The 21807-nt window shown below is 41.5% G+C and overlaps 1 protein-coding gene across 2 annotated transcripts; it reads right to left on the bottom strand.

Moving 5' to 3' along the window:
• Positions 1 to 209: 209 nt before the first annotated feature.
• On the bottom strand, positions 210 to 17985 carry LOC146708573 (uncharacterized). Of its 2 annotated transcripts, none has more exons than XM_085460612.1 (5): positions 17493 to 17985; positions 4665 to 4973; positions 3569 to 3721; positions 3403 to 3493; positions 210 to 1966 (listed from the first exon to the last, which is right to left on the bottom strand). In XM_085460612.1, the coding sequence occupies exons 1-5, from the start codon at positions 17527 to 17529 to the stop codon at positions 1903 to 1905; spliced, it is 654 nt and encodes a 217-aa protein (XP_085316738.1). In that variant the 5' UTR covers positions 17530 to 17985; the 3' UTR covers positions 210 to 1902. The 2 variants fall into 2 exon arrangements, with proteins under 2 accessions (XP_085316738.1, XP_085316739.1); XM_085460613.1 differs by lacking the exon at positions 210 to 1966 and adding an exon at positions 2889 to 3232.
• Positions 17986 to 21807: the final 3822 nt, after the last annotated feature.

The following is a 21807-nucleotide window of genomic DNA, read 5'->3' as shown; positions in this document are numbered from 1 at the left end:
AGCTGCCGCCTTTTTGGTCCTTTCTACAACTCCACACGGCTTGCCCCGGCAAACCGTGACAATTTCTTATACATCAGCAGTATACTGCATCATAAAGCAATATCATTCATTCACAATAAATCAGCAGTCTAATGTAATACAAATCAGTTTAATAAGTGTAATAGTTATCACCTCTTCTAAGTCAGGAGAATAATGCAAACTAAAACTAGTTCAGTTCATTTTTTTATTTCAAACATTTCAAACATGTGCCTTCACAGTCATTACAAAATATCATTCCATTATTTGTTTGAAAAGGAGTAGGCAGAAGTATTTACTTATTTGTCCCTACCCCCTCAAGTTTTACCTCTCATTCATTTAATTTTTTTTTAGTCTTAAATTAAACAACATATGAAACATATGAAACAAAAGTAAAGTAAAGCAAAACAAAACAAAACATACATAAATCAAAAACAAGAAATTAGCAAGCCCCACCATAGTATCGTTTGTTTCATATGAAAAATACAGAATGTGTATATTTGCAGATACACAAGATATGGAAAAACAAACAAACCAAAACAAAACAAAAAAAGAACCACAACACCATGATTTCACAATCTTTAATTAGTGGCATAACGTGGCATAAGATAATATAATAATCTCACACCATTCAGGGTGTCTCTCATCGACTAGCAGCTATGATCTGGACTCTGGCTAAGGATCTCCATTTAAGAATAAAAGCTTAGATGTTCAACACAAGTTACCAGTCAGATAAGGAAAGCTACTTCTATGACACTGAAACCTCAAACTCAAAGCTGACTCTGCTAACCTGACTGTAACGCACCAGCCTGGTAGCTGTAGGGGTGGGAAACACTTCCTGTTTACTGTGAAGCAGAAGCTTTTCATTAAGAGAAGTCACAGGAAGATACCGATCATATCAGTTTGATTTATATAACTCTGAATCACAACAACAGTGGCCTCTGCTTTACAGTGTCAGGTATTATCAAGCAAAGACCTCAAACACCTTTATTTGATGCTCCTCAGGTACCTTTGCTGTCAGTGTCAATTTAAACTTCAAATAAAAGTAAAATCATTACATTGTGAAAGTAAACATATCGATGAACCACTGAGCTTTCAGACAGTTTCAACAAGATTGCTACAATTCATCCCAAACACATATCTGAGTTTCAAAGTGCAGAAAGATTTGAACATGGGTAAACATTAAAGTCAAGATTAAAATAAAGAAGAACCAGAAACAAGAAGAATTTAAGTTTTATAGGAAGCAAAATATGAAAACACTGGGCTCAATAAAATTAAAAGAATATTACAAAATAAAGTAGTTCAAAGGTGAAAATTATGCTAAAGGAGGAGCTTAAATCTAAACTGAATGCAGTGATTGATCATGTGGGATGATAAAGATTCTCTCCATCAGCCCTTTTGGCAGCAGCTGGTCCAGCATGTACTCGAAACACACAGACAAAAAAAGCAGCAGCAGACATGAACACCTATGCTTGTATGTGTTTCCTCAGCAGCAATAATATGTATTTAAAAATGTATTAAAATTTGATCGTAACTACGAGTTATAAAGAATGATTTTTATTAACTGTCATCTGCAGACTGATTTTTGTCATTTCCTTTAGAAACAAACATTTCCACCATGAATCGATGCTGCAGAGCTAACAGTAGTGTATAAAAAGTCACCATAATATCTTAGCACCACAATAGCTGCTGTCGAAACATTAAACTCTTCCAGAAATTATGCTTGAATGATATCAGTATTATGTTTTCTCCTTTAAAGGATCCATAATAATTTGTCAGGTAAAAAAATATCAGCTCCAGACTTAATAACACGACTTTAACAGACGTAGAAACTGGCTGATGACCTGATTTGTTGTTCACCCAAACATCATCACCAGAGTCTGAGCATCATGTGCCTCCAGCTGATACTGTATTCAGATTGTTGTTAATAGTTCTCGTACTTTTTTTCTTCCTGAAAGTGAAAAATACAAGAAGTAAGAAACAGAGTAGTTGGAGTAAAGTAATAGATGAGACTGTTACTGTTTCTTCTTTGGAAAACCAGAAGTGTCTGATCTGTCTGGAACTATTGATTCCAGAGGAAGAACTTACTGGATTATACTGAACAGTCAATGCGTTTGATGTGCTTGTAACACTTTACTGTTCACTTGTCTGCCAATAACCTTTATGAACAATATGAAGATAAGATAAGATAAGATAACCTTTATTAGTCCCACACGTGGGAAATTTGTTTTGTCACAGCAGGAAGTGGACAGTGCAAAAGTTATGACGCAAAAATTAGAGTACAATAAGAATAAATACAGTACACAACTGTACAGAATAGAATAAAATAATATACTATATACAGTAGAATACAATAGAATAAAAATATACAATAAGATAAAAATAGAATACGAATGCTATATACAACTGAGTAAAAATACAACGATGACAGAAAAGATTATTGCACTTAGTGTTATTGCACATGTGTGGATGTGTGTGTTTGTTCAGTTAAAGTCTTTGTTGTGGAGTCTGACAGCAGTGGGGAGGAAAGACCTGTGAAATCTCTCCGTCCCACACCGTGGGTGCCGCAGTCTCCCACTGAAGGAGCTGCTCAGTGCTGTCACAGTCTGCTGCATGGGGTGGGAGATGTTGTCCAACAGGGATGACAGCTTAGCCGCCGTTCTCCTGTCACTCACCACCTCCACTGGGTCCAGAGGGCATCCTAGAACAGAGCTGGCCCTTCGGATCACCCTGTTCAGTCTCTTCCTGTCCCCAGCAGAGATGCTGCCGCCCCAGCAGACCACACCATAAAAGATAGCAGAAGCCACCACAGAGTCATAGAAGGTCTTCAGGAGTGGGCCCTCCACCCCAAACGACCTGAGTCTCCGCAGCAGGTACAGCCTGCTCTGCCCTTTCCTGTAGAGGGCGTCTGAGTTATGAGTCCAGTCCAGTCTGTTGTTCAGATGAACACCAAGGTACCTGTAGCTGTCCACAGCCTCAATGTCCATACCCTGGATGTTCAGTGGTTGCAGTGGAGAATGCTTGTGCCTGTGGAAGTCTACCACCAGTTCCTTGGTTTTACTGGCGTTGATCTGGAGGTAGTTCAGCTGGCACCAGTCCACAAAGTCTTGGGTCAGTCCTCTGTACTCCTTGTCGTCCCCATCAGTGATGAGGCCGACTATTGCAGAGTCATCAGAGAACTTCTGCAGGAAGCACTGGGTGGAATTGTGGGAGAAGTCTGCAGTGTAGAAGGAGGTATGACCAGCTGAACAGATGAAACTATTTGTGCTGAACATGTGTACAGGTGTAGTTTGACATAAAGAAACAGAGAATAGTACTCTGAGATCTAAAAACAAATGTAAAAAGATAATTACCTATAATAAAAAAGAAAAAGACACAAATGCTTACCTTGTCTGAAGATACTTTGACTTGATGATAAAAGCAGCAAGTATGATCATCACAACCAACAGGACACAGAAGATTATAATGAGGATGTTATCTGTCAAACAGGAAATCAGATGTCAGCAAACACAGTGAACAACATGTTTAAAATCACAGTTGGAAATAATCTCACAGTTTCTTGGTTCAGTCGAGCTGTTGGTGTCGTTGTCGTCTGTGTCTCCACAGGTGGTTCTCACACGGACAGGAAGAGTTTTCTCCTCTGCAGGGTTTGCAGCCACACATCTCTTTCCACTCACTTTCTTCACTGCAGGAGTCGGTACAGAGTCTGGGGACGAAGGTTGATGGAGAACAAAAATCAGTCAAGACAACAAATCACATTAGAAAGTATTCTTTTACTGTAAAATCAGCTGCAGGCTGAGGTCAGGCTCTGGTACAAAGATGCTGCTGATATGGAGGCCATTAGAAATGAGCAGCAGGAGGATGAAGGTGGAGGAAACAAAACAGCAATACACTGAAAGGTACTCATTCATTACTGAGAGGTCCTTCTGCACTTTCCTATTAGGACCCATCAGTTGGGCTCATTATTACATCATCATAATGATGTCATCATTGAACTTCAGACTAATTGTTTGAATTTGTCACATTTGAAGCACACGTGTATCTGAACAGAGACCAAGGTGCTTTATTTTGTAAGGTACAGACAGTAATACAGAGAAAACCTCAACAGTCAAACGAGCCTGTTTGAGAAAGCCTTTGGCAACAGTGGGAAGAAAAAACTTCATTTTAACAGGAAGAAACCTGAAGCAGAACCAGGCTCAGGGAGGGGCGGCTGCTATTCAATTCAATTTTATTCAGTTTTATTTATATAGCGCCAAATCACAACAAAAGTTGCCTCAAGGCGCTTCATATAATAACTTACTATAATAATAATTACTATAATATACTGCTAGCTGCAGAAGACAATTCAAAGACGGCTATGTTTGTTAAAGTCTCGTTCTCATTAACAACAACAAAACATAAATAAAACAAACATTAGGTCCAGTGTAAACTCTGCCATAACTTTGTACACATCAGTAATGTTGGTGAAAACACTGAAGTCAAAGCTGATTATTCCTTTCACACCAGACATTTGTGGGATTATAAGAACAAAAAGCTGTTTTTATTCTGAAGTGATGATATGACCAAACTAATGAGGAACATACAGACTGAGGTCACATATGGAGCTGGGATGTTGCACAAAAATATACCAGAATAAATGTGAGACTTACCGTACACTGTGAGCTTATATGATGATGTGAAAACTTTTCCTGTTTTAGAGTCGACAGTATAAATCCCTGAGTCGTTCCTCTGCAGCTCTGTGAGTGTAAAGAGTCCAGAGTTTCTGTCCCACTGAAGTCTGTTCTTGTACGTTTCCACAAATACTTGAAATTCCCCCTTAATCACATGAGCAATAATCTTTCTTTCATATAACAGAAATCCTACGTCTTTCTCCTGCACAGAGTCAGGTAGAGTGATGTTTCCTCCCACAGTGCCCGTCAGGTTCTTCTTCACTTCCTCAGAAGCAGAAAATCTCATCACTGTAAAATATGAAGAGATCCAACAGTCAGTGAGAACTTTAATGAAAGTGATCAGAGATCTTACAAAGAGCCACAGAAAGTAAGTGAGGATTAAATCCAGGCAACATGAAGCACGAGGAGGGTGAAGCTGATACATGTGAGCTGCATCAGTGACAGGAGGAACTCAGCCTCACACATTTTACACCAATCACAACAACTTCTTACTTTTTGATCTGGTTGTGACAAACTAAACATTTACAGCTGCAAAAAGGTCGTTGGTGTCGAATAATGTTCAAATGTCATGAAGCCATATTTTATTCACAATAGAAGATAGAAAACATTTGACATGTTTAAACTGAGAGAGCTCATTTTTAATCTGATGGCAGCAACACGTCTGTAAACGCTGGACGGGGTCATGTTTCCTCTGCAGACGTGCAGACTGATCAACTTGTTCGTTTCTGAGAAACTCGGCCTCTCGAAGGCTACGTCCAGACGTACACGGGTATTTTTGAAAACGGAGATTTTCTGTTTCCGATTAAAAAAAAATTAAAAAAATAAATAAATAAATAAATCCCATCCACATGTAAACGCCAAAAATAAAGGAAAACGCTGCTAGGAACATGCCAAAGCAACACGTGGTGATATATTCCTAACCGTGTAGAAATGTTGGCCAATCAGAGTTCTAGAAGCCTGGGTGGGAAAGAGTGAACAAAGATGGGGCATAGAAGCAAAACTGAGTCCTGTGTGTGGAGGGACAGAAACTGTGTGTATGTGTGAGCATTTAAACACTGCAGAGAGTAAAATTAACAGTAACAGTATTTTGTGTAAGTCCGCTATTGTAGAAATTAATTTCACCGAAACAATAACGTGGCGCACAGTGTGACGTCAAAATATGCGCACACCTTCGACACCGTGTTTTCTCCGTTTTCCTCGTCCACACGTAAACGCAAAAACTGAGTTTTCAAAAATCTCCACCCTGGCAGGTTTTTAAAAGTCTCAGTTTCCTGTGATTGAAAACGCCCATGTACATGTGGACGTAGCCTGAGGGCGTGTCCAAATTCATGGGCTGCATCCTCCTGAGGACGCATTTGTAGACCGATTACGTCACAGCAACGCGCTGAAGGCTGTCCAAATTTGTAGACTCCTCCGAATGCAGCCGACAAATGCGTCGTCCTTTTCCCCGAGTTTGAAGGATGGGTCGGGTGTGTCCTTCGTGGCCCACTAGATCCCAGAATTCATAGCGTGGCCCAGCCAAACTCCAGTTTTTAAAAATGGCGGCCGCTACTAAGTTTTAAAATTACTATTAATCTTTCTGGGTGACAAAATAAACTCTTCTGTAGCTGTGTAAACTTCAAATATCTGCTCGGTTTATAAAGATGTTGCATATTTGCTAGTGACGTGCAATATCACTGATTTCCTTTCCGATCTGATACCAAGTAAAATTCGGGCTGATATCAACGATACTGATCTGATACTTTGTACAAAAACATTTTTTTACTGTATCTTTTATTGTATCTCAAATTATAGCTTCATAATGATTACAGGACGTCAGGTTACTTATTCTTATCACTCAATGATGCACAATTATTATATAGAAATAAAGAAAAAACTCTGAAGTTGTGCCTATTTGAACATCTTGCCTGCAGCACAAAAGGACTCTGCGACAGACGTCTGTCTCGCCCTAGCAGCACCTGTCCTTCTCCTCCTCTTCAGTTCGCCTCAACATACGCTCGTCATATTCTGTGATATGATTTACTCTGAGGTGTCTGACGAGGTCAGTGGTGTTGCCACAACACCTCACTGTCGTGCCACATGTATGTCTGCACATAACTCCATTTACGCTCAGCCATTGTTGAGAGTGCGCACGCCGGGGCTGCCACACAGTTATACAGCCGTATTTCGCACATGACTATAAAAGGCAGAAGAGGAAGTAGTTCGTTTGAATGTAGACAATCCAAATGGTATCGTTTCTTTCCACTTTGTTCCTGTAAATAATAAACTAAAAAATTACCCAAAATTAATAAAATATTGATATTTGAATATGAGAATCGATTCTAGAATGTAAATTACTGGTATGGGAGGAATCTCACAAAAGTTTGTCTTAATTTTTTTTCTCCCATGTCCCTTGCGGGGCTCCGTACTTTTGCGGTTTTGCTTCCACCACGAAAAATCCCCCATCACACTTCATGCACAGCTCTCTCTCAGTGTATTTCAAGAACAGTTTTCCATCTAAGAATTTTTTTCTGCATTATTTGCTGCTTATTATGCACCTGTCTACTGTTGTGTTGTCATGTTTCGTCTGTGTGCAGGCAGGAGAAGGACCCAAACGCAAAACTCACGACAACAAAATTAAACTCAAAAAGCTGCTTTATTGCAGAATGGCATGGAAAACTAAACCAAACTGGGACATGGATAAACTGACACGCAGGGAAACACAGCCATGAGGGAGACTACGACACACAGGGCTTAAATACACTGAGGGATAACGAGGGAATGAGAGACAGTAGGAGAGCACAGCTGGGAGTAATCAGGCTGGACGAGACAAGGGAAGCGAAACTAGAAACACTGACATGAGACACGGACCTTCAAAGTAAAACAGGAAACACACTGACTGAACTCTAGACATGCAAACTTCACAGCAACTGGGGAGACAGAACATAGGAACCTGAAACATGGTACAGAAAGGCACAGTAGACACAACATGTAACACAGGGAAGCCACATTACAAGAACTAAGCCTATGATAACCATAACTGAAACCTAGGGAAATAACAACTATAAAGATCAAAACAGCACAACCCACATGAACATAATGAACTCGCAGGGAAAGAGTAAAACTAAATACAGTGAACATAGAAACACAAGACCTCTTCAAAATAAAACAGGAAACATAAGATGCAGACTTGACAACCTGAACTTGACAACATAAGACGCAGACATGAAACACATGAAGGGCAAGGGAGACGAGTGTGAAGCAGCAGGAATGAGGATCAGCACCTCCAAATCTGAGGCCATGGTTCTCAGCCGGAAAAGGGTGGAGTGCCCACTCCGGGTCGGGGATGAGTTCCTGCCCCAAGTGGAGGAGTTCAAGTATCTCGGGGTCTTGTTCGCGAGTGATGGGAGAAGGGAGCCGGAGATCGACAGACGGATTGGGGCTGCAGCTGCAGTAATGCAGACGCTGCACCGGTCCATCGTGGTGAAGAGGGAGCTGAGTGTAAAAGCGAAGCTCTCAATTTACCGGTCGATCTACGTCCCTACCCTCACCTATGGTCACCAGCTGTGGGTAGTGACCGAAAGAACGAGAAGGGTGGCTGGCCTCTCCCTTAGAGATAGGGTGAGAAGTTCGGCCATCCAGGAGGGGCTCAGAGTAGAGCAGCTGCTGCTCCACATCGAAAGGAGCCAGCTGAGGTGGTTCGGGCATCTGACAAGGATGCCCCCTGGGCGCCTCCTGGGTGAGGTGTTCCGGGCATGTCCCACCGGGAGGAGGCCCCGGGGCAGACCCAGGACACGCTGGAGAGATTATATCTCTCGGCTGGCCTGGGAACGCCTTGGTGTTCCCCCGGATAAGCTGGAGGAGGTGGCTGGGGAGAGGGAGGTCTGGGCCTCTTTGCTTAGGCTGCTGCCCCCATGACCCGGCCCCGGATAAAGCGGATGAAGATGGATGGATGGATGGATGGATGGATGGCAAGGGAGACTTAACAGGGGTTGGAGGACACAAGGGGAATCTAATAACAAAGAACTATAACAACCTAGGCATGATAAAAAATGAACTTAGAAAACCTAAAGGGCTTAATCATAAACTAAAACTCCAAAACGCTGGGTCATAAGACCCAGGATCGTGACATGTGTACAGCACTGTCGGCCACTGTTTTATAAAAACTTTATTGTATTTAAATGACTTCCAACAAGAAAGCTTAATTTCTGCTAATTATCATAATTGATTCATTTTAATTCAGATTGGAACTAAGCCTGACCCAAGATATGAACCCCAAGTTGTCCTCCAATGCCTTCATCAGAGTTACTGTGTGTGAATGTAGTTTAGTTTGCACTTGTGTTTAGAAGTGGTTGCATGAGTGGGTGTGAATGGGTGAATGAGGCATGTTGCATAGAGCGCTTTGAGGAGAGTAGAAAGCGCTGTATAAGAACCAGTCCATTTACCATCAGGTAAACTTCAGATGTTCATGGTCTTCAGTTTTTAAGGTTATCTGCTATAAAAGGCCAGAACAGGAAAATCTCCTTCATGTTTTTCTGTTTTATCCTGAGTTACTTTGACACAAAGGCCTCTGCTGTGATGTCACACCTCTGATGAAGTATCAGCCTTCGTTTTATGTTTTATAGATAAATACAGCGCTTCCTCGCTGTTACGTGGTTCACATTTTGCGGCCTCGCTGTTTCGCAGATTTTGTTTGGTGCAATTCTGCATGCTTTTTTGTTTTTACAGTCATTGTGTTCTGCATGTTGATTGGCTGTAGACCATCGTCAATCTATCTCGTGCTGCGTCTCCTGTACTGTATGTTTGTAAGTTTTCTCCCCAACAAACACAATGTCGATGAAACGTCGGCACCTGCAGGTTCCTTTGGCTTCATTCTACAACACTGAACTTATTTTCCTACCAAGGTTTGAACTTTGAGCGTTTAAACAAGAGAAGAAAAGTGAAAATGTTCATGTCTGTCTGAGAAAAGTGCACAAAGTGTGTAGTGAGTGGTTTTAGAGCCTTAAACCATCTATAATAATTTAAAAATAAAAAATAAACTTTGCTACTTTGCGGATTTCACCCATTGTGGGTTATTTTTAGAACGCAACTCCCTCGATAAACGAGGGACCACTGTATATTAAACATACAAATATGGACATGTACTCATAAATGATCAGAATTATATTTCTGACTGTCTGAGGCAGAATTTCCTCGATTCAAATGGAATCGAATTGATTCTAGACGATATCCAGCCTTTGGCTACGTGCACACGTACACGGGTATTTTTGAAAACGCAGATTTTTCTGCGTTTGCACCTTTCATCCACACGTAAACGGCGTTTTCAGTCACTGAAAACGGAGATTTTCAAAAACGCTTACAAAGGTGGAGATTTTCAAAAAACGGAGAAAACGCAGCGTCAAAGGTGTGCGCCTATTTTGACGTCACACTGTGCGCCACGTTATTGTTTTGGTGAAATTAATTTCTACGCTGGCGGACTTACACAAAATACTGTTACTGTTAACCCTCTGGGGTCTCCGGATGCGCTGGCGCGTCAAAATCACATGACCAATTTAAGACGACACAGCTGCAGCGAGTCAGAGTCTCCATTTCAACTTGGGTCGAAAGTGCGGACTTCACACTACATACCAGTTTTTGAATTGTGTCGATGGGCCACGTAAAACCAGAGTAATGATAAAAAATACACGCAATGTTTTTATTCTGAACAAAACAGCGGCGTTTACAGCGGGAAGAACGGGAAGAACGGCGTTTTCTACAGACAGCGCTAGCAAACACTCTCCGCTTGTGAGTGAAACAAGAAAAAGAAAAAAGCACCACTTCCCTATTGGTGTTAGAGTTTACCATGTCAGCCAATCAAAAAATGATAAGGCAACATGTGACACTTGGTTGTTTAGGTGAGATGGGGAAGATTTTAGGAGTGACACCTGCGACGGAAAGCAGGCGAGCAAAAGAAAGAGAGAGAGCGAGTTTTCATATGTGAGACATTAGTGACGTTCAGCGTGTTTGGAGGCTGTAGTTAGTGTGTTGTGTAGTTCTTGTCTTGTATTGTGTGTCAGTGAGACTGCTGAATTTCACATTTTCTCCAAACAAAGCCGTCAAAGGCAGATTCCAGTGTAAACGCTGTTCCCACATGGAAAACTGGACGGATGCACCTCCTGCTGTCAGACCTGCAGGTTTAGGCCTGTGCTGTTCTCCTCCGTCTTATACTGAACACAAACTACATTTTTTGGACTGGCACAAATAATTTGTGTGCCTTCTTATTTGATGCAGCACAGCTGATTGTTCTGTAAATAGATTTAAATGGTTATATAAAAAACGTAAATAGTACCATATAACTTTGTTGTTTGCAAAACTTGTGCATAATTTTTTATAAATGTACAATTTCTATTTGCATTTCAAGTTGTGAAAATGATTCGTTAAACATGTTTGTGGGTTTTACAGTAAAAAATAACTTTTTTCTACTCTGACTTTGAATTTTTTTGTCTGAATTTAGATCTTCTGTGCTAATATAGTATACCAAAATGAAAAAAAATAACTGGAATTTCAGATACAGTGGGGCAAAAAAGTATTTAGTCAGCCACCGATTGTGCAAGTTCCCCCACCTAAAATGATGACAGAGGTCAGTAATTTGCACCAGAGGTACACTTCAACTGTGAGAGACAGAATGTGAAAAAAAAAAATCCATGAATCCACATGGTAGGATTTGTAAAGAATTTATTCGTAAATCAGGGTGGAAAATAAGTATTTGGTCAATAACAAAAATACAACTCAATACTTTGTAACATAACCTTTGTTGGCAATAACAGAGGTCAAACGTTTACTATAGGTCTTTACCAGGTTTGCACACACAGTAGCTGGTATTTTGGCCCATTCCTCCATGCAGATCTTCTCGAGAGCAGTGATGTTTTGGGGCTGTCGCCGAGCAACACGGACTTTCAACTCCCGCCACAGATTTTCTATGGGGTTGAGGTCTGGAGACTGGCTAGGCCACTCCAGGACTTTCAAATGCTTCTTACGGAGCCACTCCTTTGTTGCCCGGGCGGTGTGTTTTGGATCATTGTCATGTTGGAAGACCCAGCCTCGTTTCATCTTCAAAGTTCTCACTGATGGAAGGAGGTTTTGGCTCAAAATCTCACGATACATGGCCCCATTCATTCTGTCCTTAACACGGATCAGTCGTCCTGTCCCCTTGGCAGAAAAACAGCCCCATAGCATGATGTTTCCACCCCCATGCTTCACAGTAGGTATGGTGTTCTTGGGATGCAACTCAGTATTCTTCTTCCTCCAAACACGACGAGTTGAGTTTATACCAAAAAGTTCTACTTTGGTTTCATCTGACCACATGACATTCTCCCAATCCTCTGCTGTATCATCCATGTGCTCTCTGGCAAACTTCAGACGGGCCTGGACATGCACTGGCTTCAGCAGCGGGACACGTCTGGCACTGCGGGATTTGATTCCCTGCCGTTGTAGTGTGTTACTGATGGTGACCTTTGGTCCCAGCTCTCTGCAGGTCATTCACCAGGTCCCCCCGTGTGGTTCTGGGATCTTTGCTCACCGTTCTCATGATCATTTTGACCCCACGGGATGAGATCTTGCGTGGAGCCCCAGATCGAGGGAGATTATCAGTGGTCTTGTATGTCTTCCATTTTCTGATGATTGCTCCCACAGTTGATTTTTTCACACCAAGCTGCTTGCCTATTGTAGATTCACTCTTCCCAGTCTGGTGCAGGTCTACAATACTTTTCCTGGTGTCCTTCGAAAGCTCTTTTGTCTTGGCCATGGCGGAGTTTGGAGTCTGACTGTTTGAGGCTGTGGACAGGTGTCTTTTATACAGATGATGAGTTCAAACAGGTGCCATTCATACAGGTAACGAGTGGGGGACAGAAAAGCTTCTTACAGAAGACGTTACAGGTCTGTGAGAGCCAGAGATTTTCCTTGTTTGAGGTGACCAAATACTTATTTTCCACCCTGATTTACGGATAAATTCTTTACAAATCCTACCATGTGGATTCATGGATTTTTTTTTCACATTCTGTCTCTCACAGTTGAAGTGTACCTCTGGTGCAAATTACTGACCTCTGTCATCATTTGAAGTGGGGGAACTTGCACAATCGGTGGCTGACTAAATACTTTTTTGCCCCACTGTATTTGAGATTGTGCTGAAAATAATGATACCAAACAAGGCAAGAAAAACCTATTTTAAAGGTGAAATGTAGAGGTAAAAGTAGTCAAACAGCCAATTACACCCTGGACCCCAGAGGGTTAATTTTACTCTCGGCAGTGTTTAAAAGCTTACATATACTCACACAGTTACTGTCCCTCCACACAGGACTGCTTTCTGCTTCTACCATTTCCCACCCAGGCTTTACGTCTGGACGGGATAAAAAACAAAACAAAACAAAAAACAAAAAACCCCACACAAAAACAGAAAATCTCAGTTTTCAAAAATACCCGTGTACGTGTGGACGCAGCCTTAGTCAGCTGTGTTTCCATCTCCCTTACTGCCACTCCGTCTATTTAAGTGCTCCGTCTTCCTTCGTTTGGTGTCAGGTCATCTGTCTGCTTCCTGTTTCCTGGAGCTTATTTCACGTTTTCAACTATCAGTTTTTCCAGGCTCATGTTTAGGTTTTTTCATGGTTTAGGTAATAAATGGTAAATGGCCTGTATAGCGCTTTACTTAGTCCCTAAGGACCCCAAAGCTCTTTACACGTTCAGTCACCCACCCATTCAAACCCACAAAGATGTCATGCACATGCAAAAGCAGCCGATATCAAATAAAACTATACAGGTCAAATCTGTCAGCACAACCAGCTCGAGGAAGTGTTCACACTAAAAAAAACTGTGATAACTGTGAGCTGTGCATTAAAGTTACACAGTGTGGATGAGATACTGGAGCTTGTAGGCACATCGTGCATATTTACATGTTCCTGCTGATACAAGATATTAAAGGTTTTATCTGCTGGAAATACAAACACAAGCAAACATGGTGGAAAGACTACGAGGTGCTTCTGTTGAAGAAAGACGCGTCATTTGTTTTTTTTTGTTGCCTGTCCCATTTGGTTCTTTAGCCGTCAGAATTGTCTGAAGACCAACAAGGAGACCCGATGGATTTACTTTGCCAAATGGATCATCGTGGCATTGCCGTATTGGTCCATTTGATCGACCTTTGTTTTTATTATTTATTATATTTTATTTTCAGATGTTACAGACGGGACAGACATGAGTGAGGGATAGGAAAGGGAGAAAGAAAGAGGAAGGAAAGGAAAAACAGAAGGGGAGAGGGACAGTGAGAAAGGGGGGGAGAAAAAAAACGCATTATTTGTACCGTCGTCTTTCTTACAGTGTTTCATGTTTACTGAGTCAGAACCAGGAGGAGACTCTGAACTGGATGCAGCTCTGGATCGATGCTTAATGGCTTCTAATGTAATATTCATGTCTGCTACATCCTGTTCAGGACTCAGAGTTAGAACATTTATAACCTTCCTCAATTTCAATGGCAAACAGAGGAAGCTGTGTCCTGTAATAACACTGAGTATTAGTCTGGCTGTTGCTTGGTGATAACACAATCAGCTGTCAGTGACCAGCAGGCCAAAGAAATGTTGGTAGTTTCCTGTTAGGCCCAGAGTTTGGTTCTCTTTACAGTCTAGTTAGTATTATTTTACTTAGATTTCTCTCTGTGTGTGTGTGTGTGTGTGTGTGTGTGTGTGTGTGTGTGTGTGTGTGTGTGTGTGTGTATATATAGAGTTTCAACATTTCTATTTTTAAACTTTAGATATAAACAAAAAAAGAAAAATAACACTCACACTCTACCTTCACACTCCAGACGCCACAACCACCAAGCTGCTGAAAGCCAGCTGGTGAGAGGAAAGATTTAATGTCCGACAATATTTTCACGGACCGGCCTTTAAGAGGTCGCGGATAAATACGACAAATTAAAATGATCCGACCGAGACAGAAACTGGTGTTCTGTAAATATAATAATAAACATGAATTCACTGTGTAATTGTGTAACTTTATTAGCAGCGTCCTCCTGAAATGGGCGAACAACACGGCGCGTAACATCCTCCTCTCTGCCCCTTAATGCTCTCTGGTCACTATGGTAACAGGTAATCATTTCTTTCAAAATAAGACACGACTACAACACAGGGAAAGACCCGGGGAAACCGAGTTAACGATAAAAGCCCTGAAAACCAGAAATTTCACACCCGAGCCTCAACTCTCCCGGCCCGGTACGGGTCCCTGACCCAGGGGTTGGGGACCGCTCTAATAGACCATAAGTCACTTTTTTTTAAGATGCCAGTTTAACCAGTCTTCACAGGGAGGGGCCGCTTTTCCCGCCAGTGTCTTAGCAAAACATTTTTTTAGAAGTAAGTTCAGTATATTTTTAGTCACATTTTAATGTTTGTTTAACTTTTATTTTTCTGTTTGAATCGTTCTTATTCCGGACGCTTTATTAAGAATTTGAATAAACAAAGTCCAAACTGAACTAAACTAGAGGTTCTTTTTATTTTAGCTTTGATTCGGACTCCAGTCGAATCATCTGAAGCTGAAGCTTGAATCGGCCCTTTCAAACTTCAGTTTATGAAAACTGGTTCCTGCATCTTTGCTGTGACTGATGACCTTCACTGCTTCACCTTTTCTGTCCACATAAATGTTCCAACATGTTTACTGTAAAATATTATGAGTGACAACATCAGATCATCAGGTTACTTCTGCATCTCCATAGTTCAGCTAATGTGGCGTTTGGTTTATTGGTGTAAACACACCAATAAACCAACAAAAGTAATTTGATTATTTACTCTCTGCTTTTTTATTCTACTCACATGTAAGACGGAACAAAACCAAAAAACACAGTTTTGAACCTGAACAGCAAATTTTAAACACCAAAGATCTTCGATATAATTATCTGTGTCCAGTAAAAGTGTATAATTAATGCTTCTGATCATCAGCCGTCCTCAGCACTTAAACTATGAACTTTTGAAAAGAAACGTCTGAACTGAAACTCCGAATATAAAATATTACAAACGGCTCAATTAAAGACAGAGTGTCGCGGTTACAGGTCCTCAAAGATTTTATTAAAACATTTTAAACTAGTAAAAAACCTGGACTGTCAGGCAGTTTGATGCTGTTGATCATCGACGTGATCCAACCAAACATCCGTAAGTTTGTACAAAGGCAAAGAAGTCCAACGTCCAAAACTTGAAAGTTGTATTTTATGGTTCATTTATCCAGTTTGGCGAGCATTAAACAAAGATCCCCGCCCCAGTGCATGCTGGTCCTAAACCAGTCCCTTTATTTATAGAAAATGGTCCTGCGGTTCTTCCTGACTGACTGAAGATAAACAACAAACCAAAAACATGAAGCAAATTTTAACACAAATAAACTTTTAAATAACCCAAAAATATAAGTAAACCAACAACAAACTCAAACAAATTTCAAAATAATAAAAATAATAAAAATAAAGAACAAATAGCTCCAACATCAGGTTTAAGCTCCTTGTTATTCTCATTATATATCCTGCCATTAAGCCTTATTATTAGTAGTTTGAAAATCATTTCCTATCATCTGTGTGCAGACGTGAACTGGGTAAACTGGGATGGACGGTCTTAAGGGAATTACAGCTGGATGGCACAAACGTTTCTGCAGCTGAACGCAGAGTGTTTAACTCTCCAGAGAGCATCAAGCACCAAATTAGGCAACATCTGTGATCTTTCTCAGAGTTAAAGTCACGATCTTGGATTGATTTTTGATCAATCTCTGACTTTTGATGCTCACATCGAGTCTGTGATCCACTTTTGTTTTTTCCATTTAAGAAATATTGTTAAACTCAGGCCTGTTGTCTCACTTATTAATCAAGTTTTTTTTTCCTTCTAAATGTGATGAATGTGTGTTTGTAACCTTCTCACATTCATATATTTCCTATTCTTACTGAGACCTCTGCTGCGCTTTAATCTGCACGATCACCAGTTAATCTCACTGCTGTGTGTTTATGGACTGTGGCAGGAAGCCGGAGCAGCGGGAGATAAGTCACGTAAGCACAGGACCAAAAAACTATTGCATGTTTTAATATTAGTTTCTATGTTTTTTGTTCTTTGCTGCACCAAACTGCATGAAAGCTGCTGTAAAAATAAAGTTTCACTGATTATAAAGTGGTGTTCCTCAGGGTTCTGTTCTTGGTCCTCTGCTGTTCATTAACAGCCAAATATCCTTCAATAATCCTGCAGCTGACAGATATTTAAAATACCAACAAGTGCACACAGTCCCACACCAGTGTATGAATATGACCTGGATATAAGTGCACCGATGATCAGTCCAAGTATCAGAGCTTACTGTGAGAGAGTAAAGACTACAGGAGGACAATGAGAACTTTTCCTCTTAAAGATGTTAAATGTGTCATGAAATGAATAAAAATGGAAGAACTAAATACATAAATCTGTATGTGAGAAACAGCACGTTGCACTTTTAAATCTGTGTTTTGTTGGTTAATAAAAAATAAACCTGCAGTTTAAACACTTGCAGCTCATCGAGAGTCGCTCTGTGAAGCTGCTTTAATAGAAACCTCTTAGTGACGAGGCCGCTCGTTTCTACTGTTTTTCTACTTTGACCTGTTTCACGGACGCAGCCCGTGTACGTGTTAATCTGTAGATCATCGTCTTCATGTAGAAGAGGATTTCTATATAAATAACACTGAATTGAAAATGATAAAACACTTTAAACGCAAAGTGCTGCACACTGGAAGTAAATAACCAAACTACAGTTAGTCTCTGCGAGCATCACAGCCCGTCTCATCTCTGTCACAGTGAAATGCAGCTGCTGTAAACTCACCAGCCAGAAGAACAATAAGTCTCATACTTGACTCCATCGCAGAGTTAAACGGAGACGGTCATGACCAAATATCCCTGCTGCTGTGTCTCCTCACAAGCTGTCCGTCAAAGAAACTCTTTTTGAAAACAAGAGGAAAAAATATCGTAATTAATTCATTTTAATTCAGACTGGAACTAAGCCTGACCCATAGAAGCACTGGCTTAGTGCAAAACGCACCGAGTCTGCAAACAAGCTACAGCTGGCAGACTCCTCCTCCTATACACGCTATAATGGGAAAACGCCGCGAGGTGAAGAAAACACGAGTCATCATGGGGAACTTTGTAAAAGAACCAGAGGATCTCAGTGGCGCTGTGATGGTGGATGTTACTGTGCTGAGAGTCTGCTGCACTCTGTGAGTTTGAACCATGACTTCAGACGGAATAGAAACACGTGAAAAATGACCTCATAATTTAATTTGCTCTTTATTTCATATTTTAATATATTTTACTTTTGTATTTTCCTACATTTACATCACAGCTGATCTCTGACCGCGTTTGTTCCCCTGCTTCACTTTGCACAGTGTGTGTGTGTGTGTGTGTGTGTGTGTTCTCGCCGGTCATTGTTCAGTTTCCTGTTGGACTCCTGATCTGTTTCACATTAAAGGTCGTATTTCTCAGGCTCCTGCGATTCACTGCTTTTATTCTGGATTTCTGTTTGTCGGATTATTGATAATCGTAAAGATGGAAACACAGCAGTGCTTTAACTGTGAGCAGAGCTGATGCAAACTGGATGATGGAAACAAGGAGCAACTTTATAAAAAAGATCTTATTTCCTCTCCTAAAGGAGATAACAAAGGAAGCACCTTTCCTTTGTTCCTTACTTCCTTACTTTCCTAAGTGATCCAGCTCGTTTACTGCTGTGCTGATGCTTCAGAAACTCGCGTCAGTCTTTGGAAGTGAACAGATTCTGTCACCGATCAGGAACTGAGACATTTGTAAGATCAGTTTGTGGGTCAGAGGCAGGACAGAGGACACGAGGAAGCACAAAACAGGATTGAGGAAAGGTCAGAGGGAAGAGAAAAAAGAGCAAATTTCCTCTTCTGTTTTTACACTGTGGAAGCAAACGTGCCATTTTTAACAGCAGCTGTAAACAAAGATGGCAGCTGCTGCTCCAATAGAACCAGCCTGAGAAACTGGTTTAAAGAACAAACAAGGACATCCTGACTGGTTTCCTGCACGTGACAAACAGCTTTGCTGCTGATGTTCAGCCTCAGTAAGATTAATAAACGTCTCCGTGCTGACTGAAAGCGTCATCAGGCCTCAGTGCTCGACTACAAGCACTCGCTGTGGTCTCATCGATACAAATGATCCAAATAAAAGCGTCCACAGAGCTCTGTTTATTTCAAATGATAAATAAATATTGTTCATGATGCCTGTGATTATAAACATGTCCGAGTCGTGTCACCACGTCAGTGTGACGTCAGCGTGACGAAGCACAAAATATATTTGAAGTCATTTATTCTGAACAAATGCAGTTTGTGGTGGGGCGTGGTCTGCGGCTCCGTGCAGGGAGGGCGGACGCATCTGCACGGCATCCTTAATCACGCCCGCCTAGTTAAAAACACGGGGTGTGTTGTGGTGAGATGTAAATAAAGATGGCTCTGAATGATACGCCTTATTCTCGCCACACAGTTTAAAAACTGTTTCAATTAATTCAACAAATGTTCCTGTTTAAATATAGAATTCACATTAACACACACACACACACACACACACACACACACACACACACACACACACACACACACTGCTCAGGGCTCACTCACAAATGCACAGCTGAAATCAAACCATCCAAATTACAAAAGAAACAAAGAAGAATTCATTTTGAAATAGTTGATAAAATGCACACAAATACACACAAATACCAGCAATAACCAGGAAAAGCAGTCGACATCCTCTGAGGCCTGCATGGTCCTGCAGCCTGCCTGCAGCCTGCACACAGACTTCAGTAGATGCGTTGCTGGACGACTCGTCCGTCTGAAACACAAACACATGTTGACCTCACAGATACAAAAGCACTGGCTTATGTAAAAAGCGTGGCCCTCGTCTTTGGCCTGGCTGATCATTTTTCTCTGGGACAAAGTAGCTGCTGACGATGGAAGAGAGCAGCAAACAGGATGTGACAGGATGTGTCTGCTCTGGGAACAATGAATTAGCTGTACATACAACAGTGGCACTGGCAGAGTACCTGCAGCAGAAGCTGCAGCAGCATGCCTGCAGAGCTAAACCACATCATGTTTCCTGTTCTGTCAAATGTGGAACGAATGTGCCTCTAACAGAAGCTGCTGTGTGGCTACTCGGTCCGGTCTGGTGTGCCACAGCTCTGCAGAGCCACTGAAGACATCATCAGCTCTGCTTTCATTTCTGCAGCCACGACCACAGCGCACAGCGTTTGTCACGCAGTCTCTGGCTTTCGACCTTTCCACCTGTGGGACGCTGCTCACACTAGATGGAACAGTTCGCACACGTGCAGACCACACAGGTTCACGGCTGTGGAAAAAACACACCTCCAGTCTTTTTGGAAAGTTGTTGAATTAAAGACGATGTTTGAGGCAGGAGCATCATTGCTCCTCCAGCACAGAGCAGTTTGATGCATCAGCCCACACAGTGTTATAAATATGGACTGTGCTTATTAGAGAAGCGTGCAGCGGTCAGGGCTAAACTCCCACTCAGACCCACCTGTACAACTTTCTATCTGAGCACACGTCCTCCAGTTTTCTGAGAACAGAAACATGATCTGTTTGTTAGAAATCAGTTATTGAAACAGGATGCAGATCAGAGATCTACAGAAATGTTTCGGCCGTTCCAAAAAGCTTTAAATCTACTTCAGATTCTAACACAGAAACTTGCTTCTTCCGACCACATGAAGACCTGTGACAGTGAGAAACCCTCTGTGAGGCGTCTGGCTCAGTTTCCTCTGTAGTGTTTCAGACTGAGAGCGAGCAGACCTGAGATTATGAAACAGTTCATGCTCCTCATCTTAGTGCACTGACCTTAAGTTCAGTTATTAATGCAGGTTTTTAAAGTGTCTGTTGTTCCTCTGTGCAGACTTCAGCTGGTGTTTGACTTGGACGTGACAGTGAAACTATAAATTATGCAAATTCATTGGAAAAGCAGCAGCTGCTCTTCATAACGGCTGAAACAGTCAATAAAAGAAGAGGAACTGATGGGTCCTTACATCCTGCTGAAGATCAGTGAGCACACTCTTCATCAGCTTTTATTGTTTGGACCAAAACATCGAACATGTGACGCACAAAAAACAAAGGAACGCAAAACAAACAACATGATGTCATTTTAAACAGACTGGTTCATATAGCACTCAAAGCGCTTTATACACTTGTGCATTCACCCAAGCACATTTGTGCTTTCTAAGACACAAACACACACACACACACACACACACACACACACTGTGCATCCGAGAGTGATTTGGGGTTAGTATCTTGCCCAAGGATATTTGGCATATCGAACCACCAACCTTCCAATCAGTGGATGACCTGCTCTACCGCCTGAGCTACAGCCACCCCGTACAGCTACTCACTGTTGCACTGAGTCAGGCCACCATCAACACTAATGCAATATATTAATGGACTTTTAAATGGAATAAACTGAGCTCAGGCACAGGGAGGCTGTGAGTGTTTGGTGTGAATAAGTCCAGACTTGTAAAACATTTCTTCACATTTCACTGACACACAGAGGAACTCTGCTTCTCTTCCCTCTGAATTCATCTTCTCATTTTTCTGTTAATCTGTGCTAGCTCTGAGACCTGCACGTTATCTGGATTCACGTCGGAGATAAACGCTCACACGAAGCTGGTTATGAACTCGTTAAACTAACTCTGGGTTTGACCTGCGAGGTCACACGACAGGAGAGCAGCAAAACAAACGTTTGAGTTTAATTTCAGGTCCTGACTGCAGGCCAGGACGACCCTCACAGTGAAACCATCACTGAGATTTATTCTCATGGTTTAAACTTCATCACTTTGTTTTCACACCTTTGTCCACAGTTCAAACATGTGAAGCTGAAGCCTGAGCACAGAGAGCTCATCACTGGGCTCACAGGCGCCCCCTGTGTTCACTGCAAAGTCCTGCAGAGGACGTCAACAAAAACTCATCATTACATTAATATTTAAACACTTTTAAATTCTTCAGCATTTTTAAACTAAAGCTGAGACTGTGTCATCTTTCTGAACTCAAATAAAGAAAACTTTATACGACCATATAATTATTCCTTGAGTATTATACTTTACTCTGATTACTCTCTGACTCGTGACGTTG

This window comes from Copadichromis virginalis, linkage group LG6 (genome assembly GCF_057382275.1).
Source record: "Copadichromis virginalis isolate Kocher_CV1m ecotype Utaka linkage group LG6, C_Virginalis_male_GT1.1, whole genome shotgun sequence".
Classification (NCBI taxonomy): Eukaryota; Metazoa; Chordata; class Actinopteri; order Cichliformes; family Cichlidae; genus Copadichromis; species Copadichromis virginalis.
The sequence above is the reverse complement of the archived record's forward strand: the minus strand, read 5'-3'. Positions and strand labels throughout refer to the sequence as shown.

Coding starts and splice junctions, on each gene's coding strand:
- LOC146708573 (XM_085460612.1), bottom strand. CDS start 17,529: ATGGAGTCAAGTATGAGACTTATTGTTCTTCTGGCTG. Junction 3,722..4,664: donor ATATAAGCTCACAGTGTACG/GTAAGTCTCACA, acceptor CTTCGTCCCCAG/ACTCTGTACCGACTCCTGCA. Junction 3,494..3,568: donor CTCGACTGAACCAAGAAACT/GTGAGATTATTT, acceptor CCTGTTTGACAG/ATAACATCCTCATTATAATC.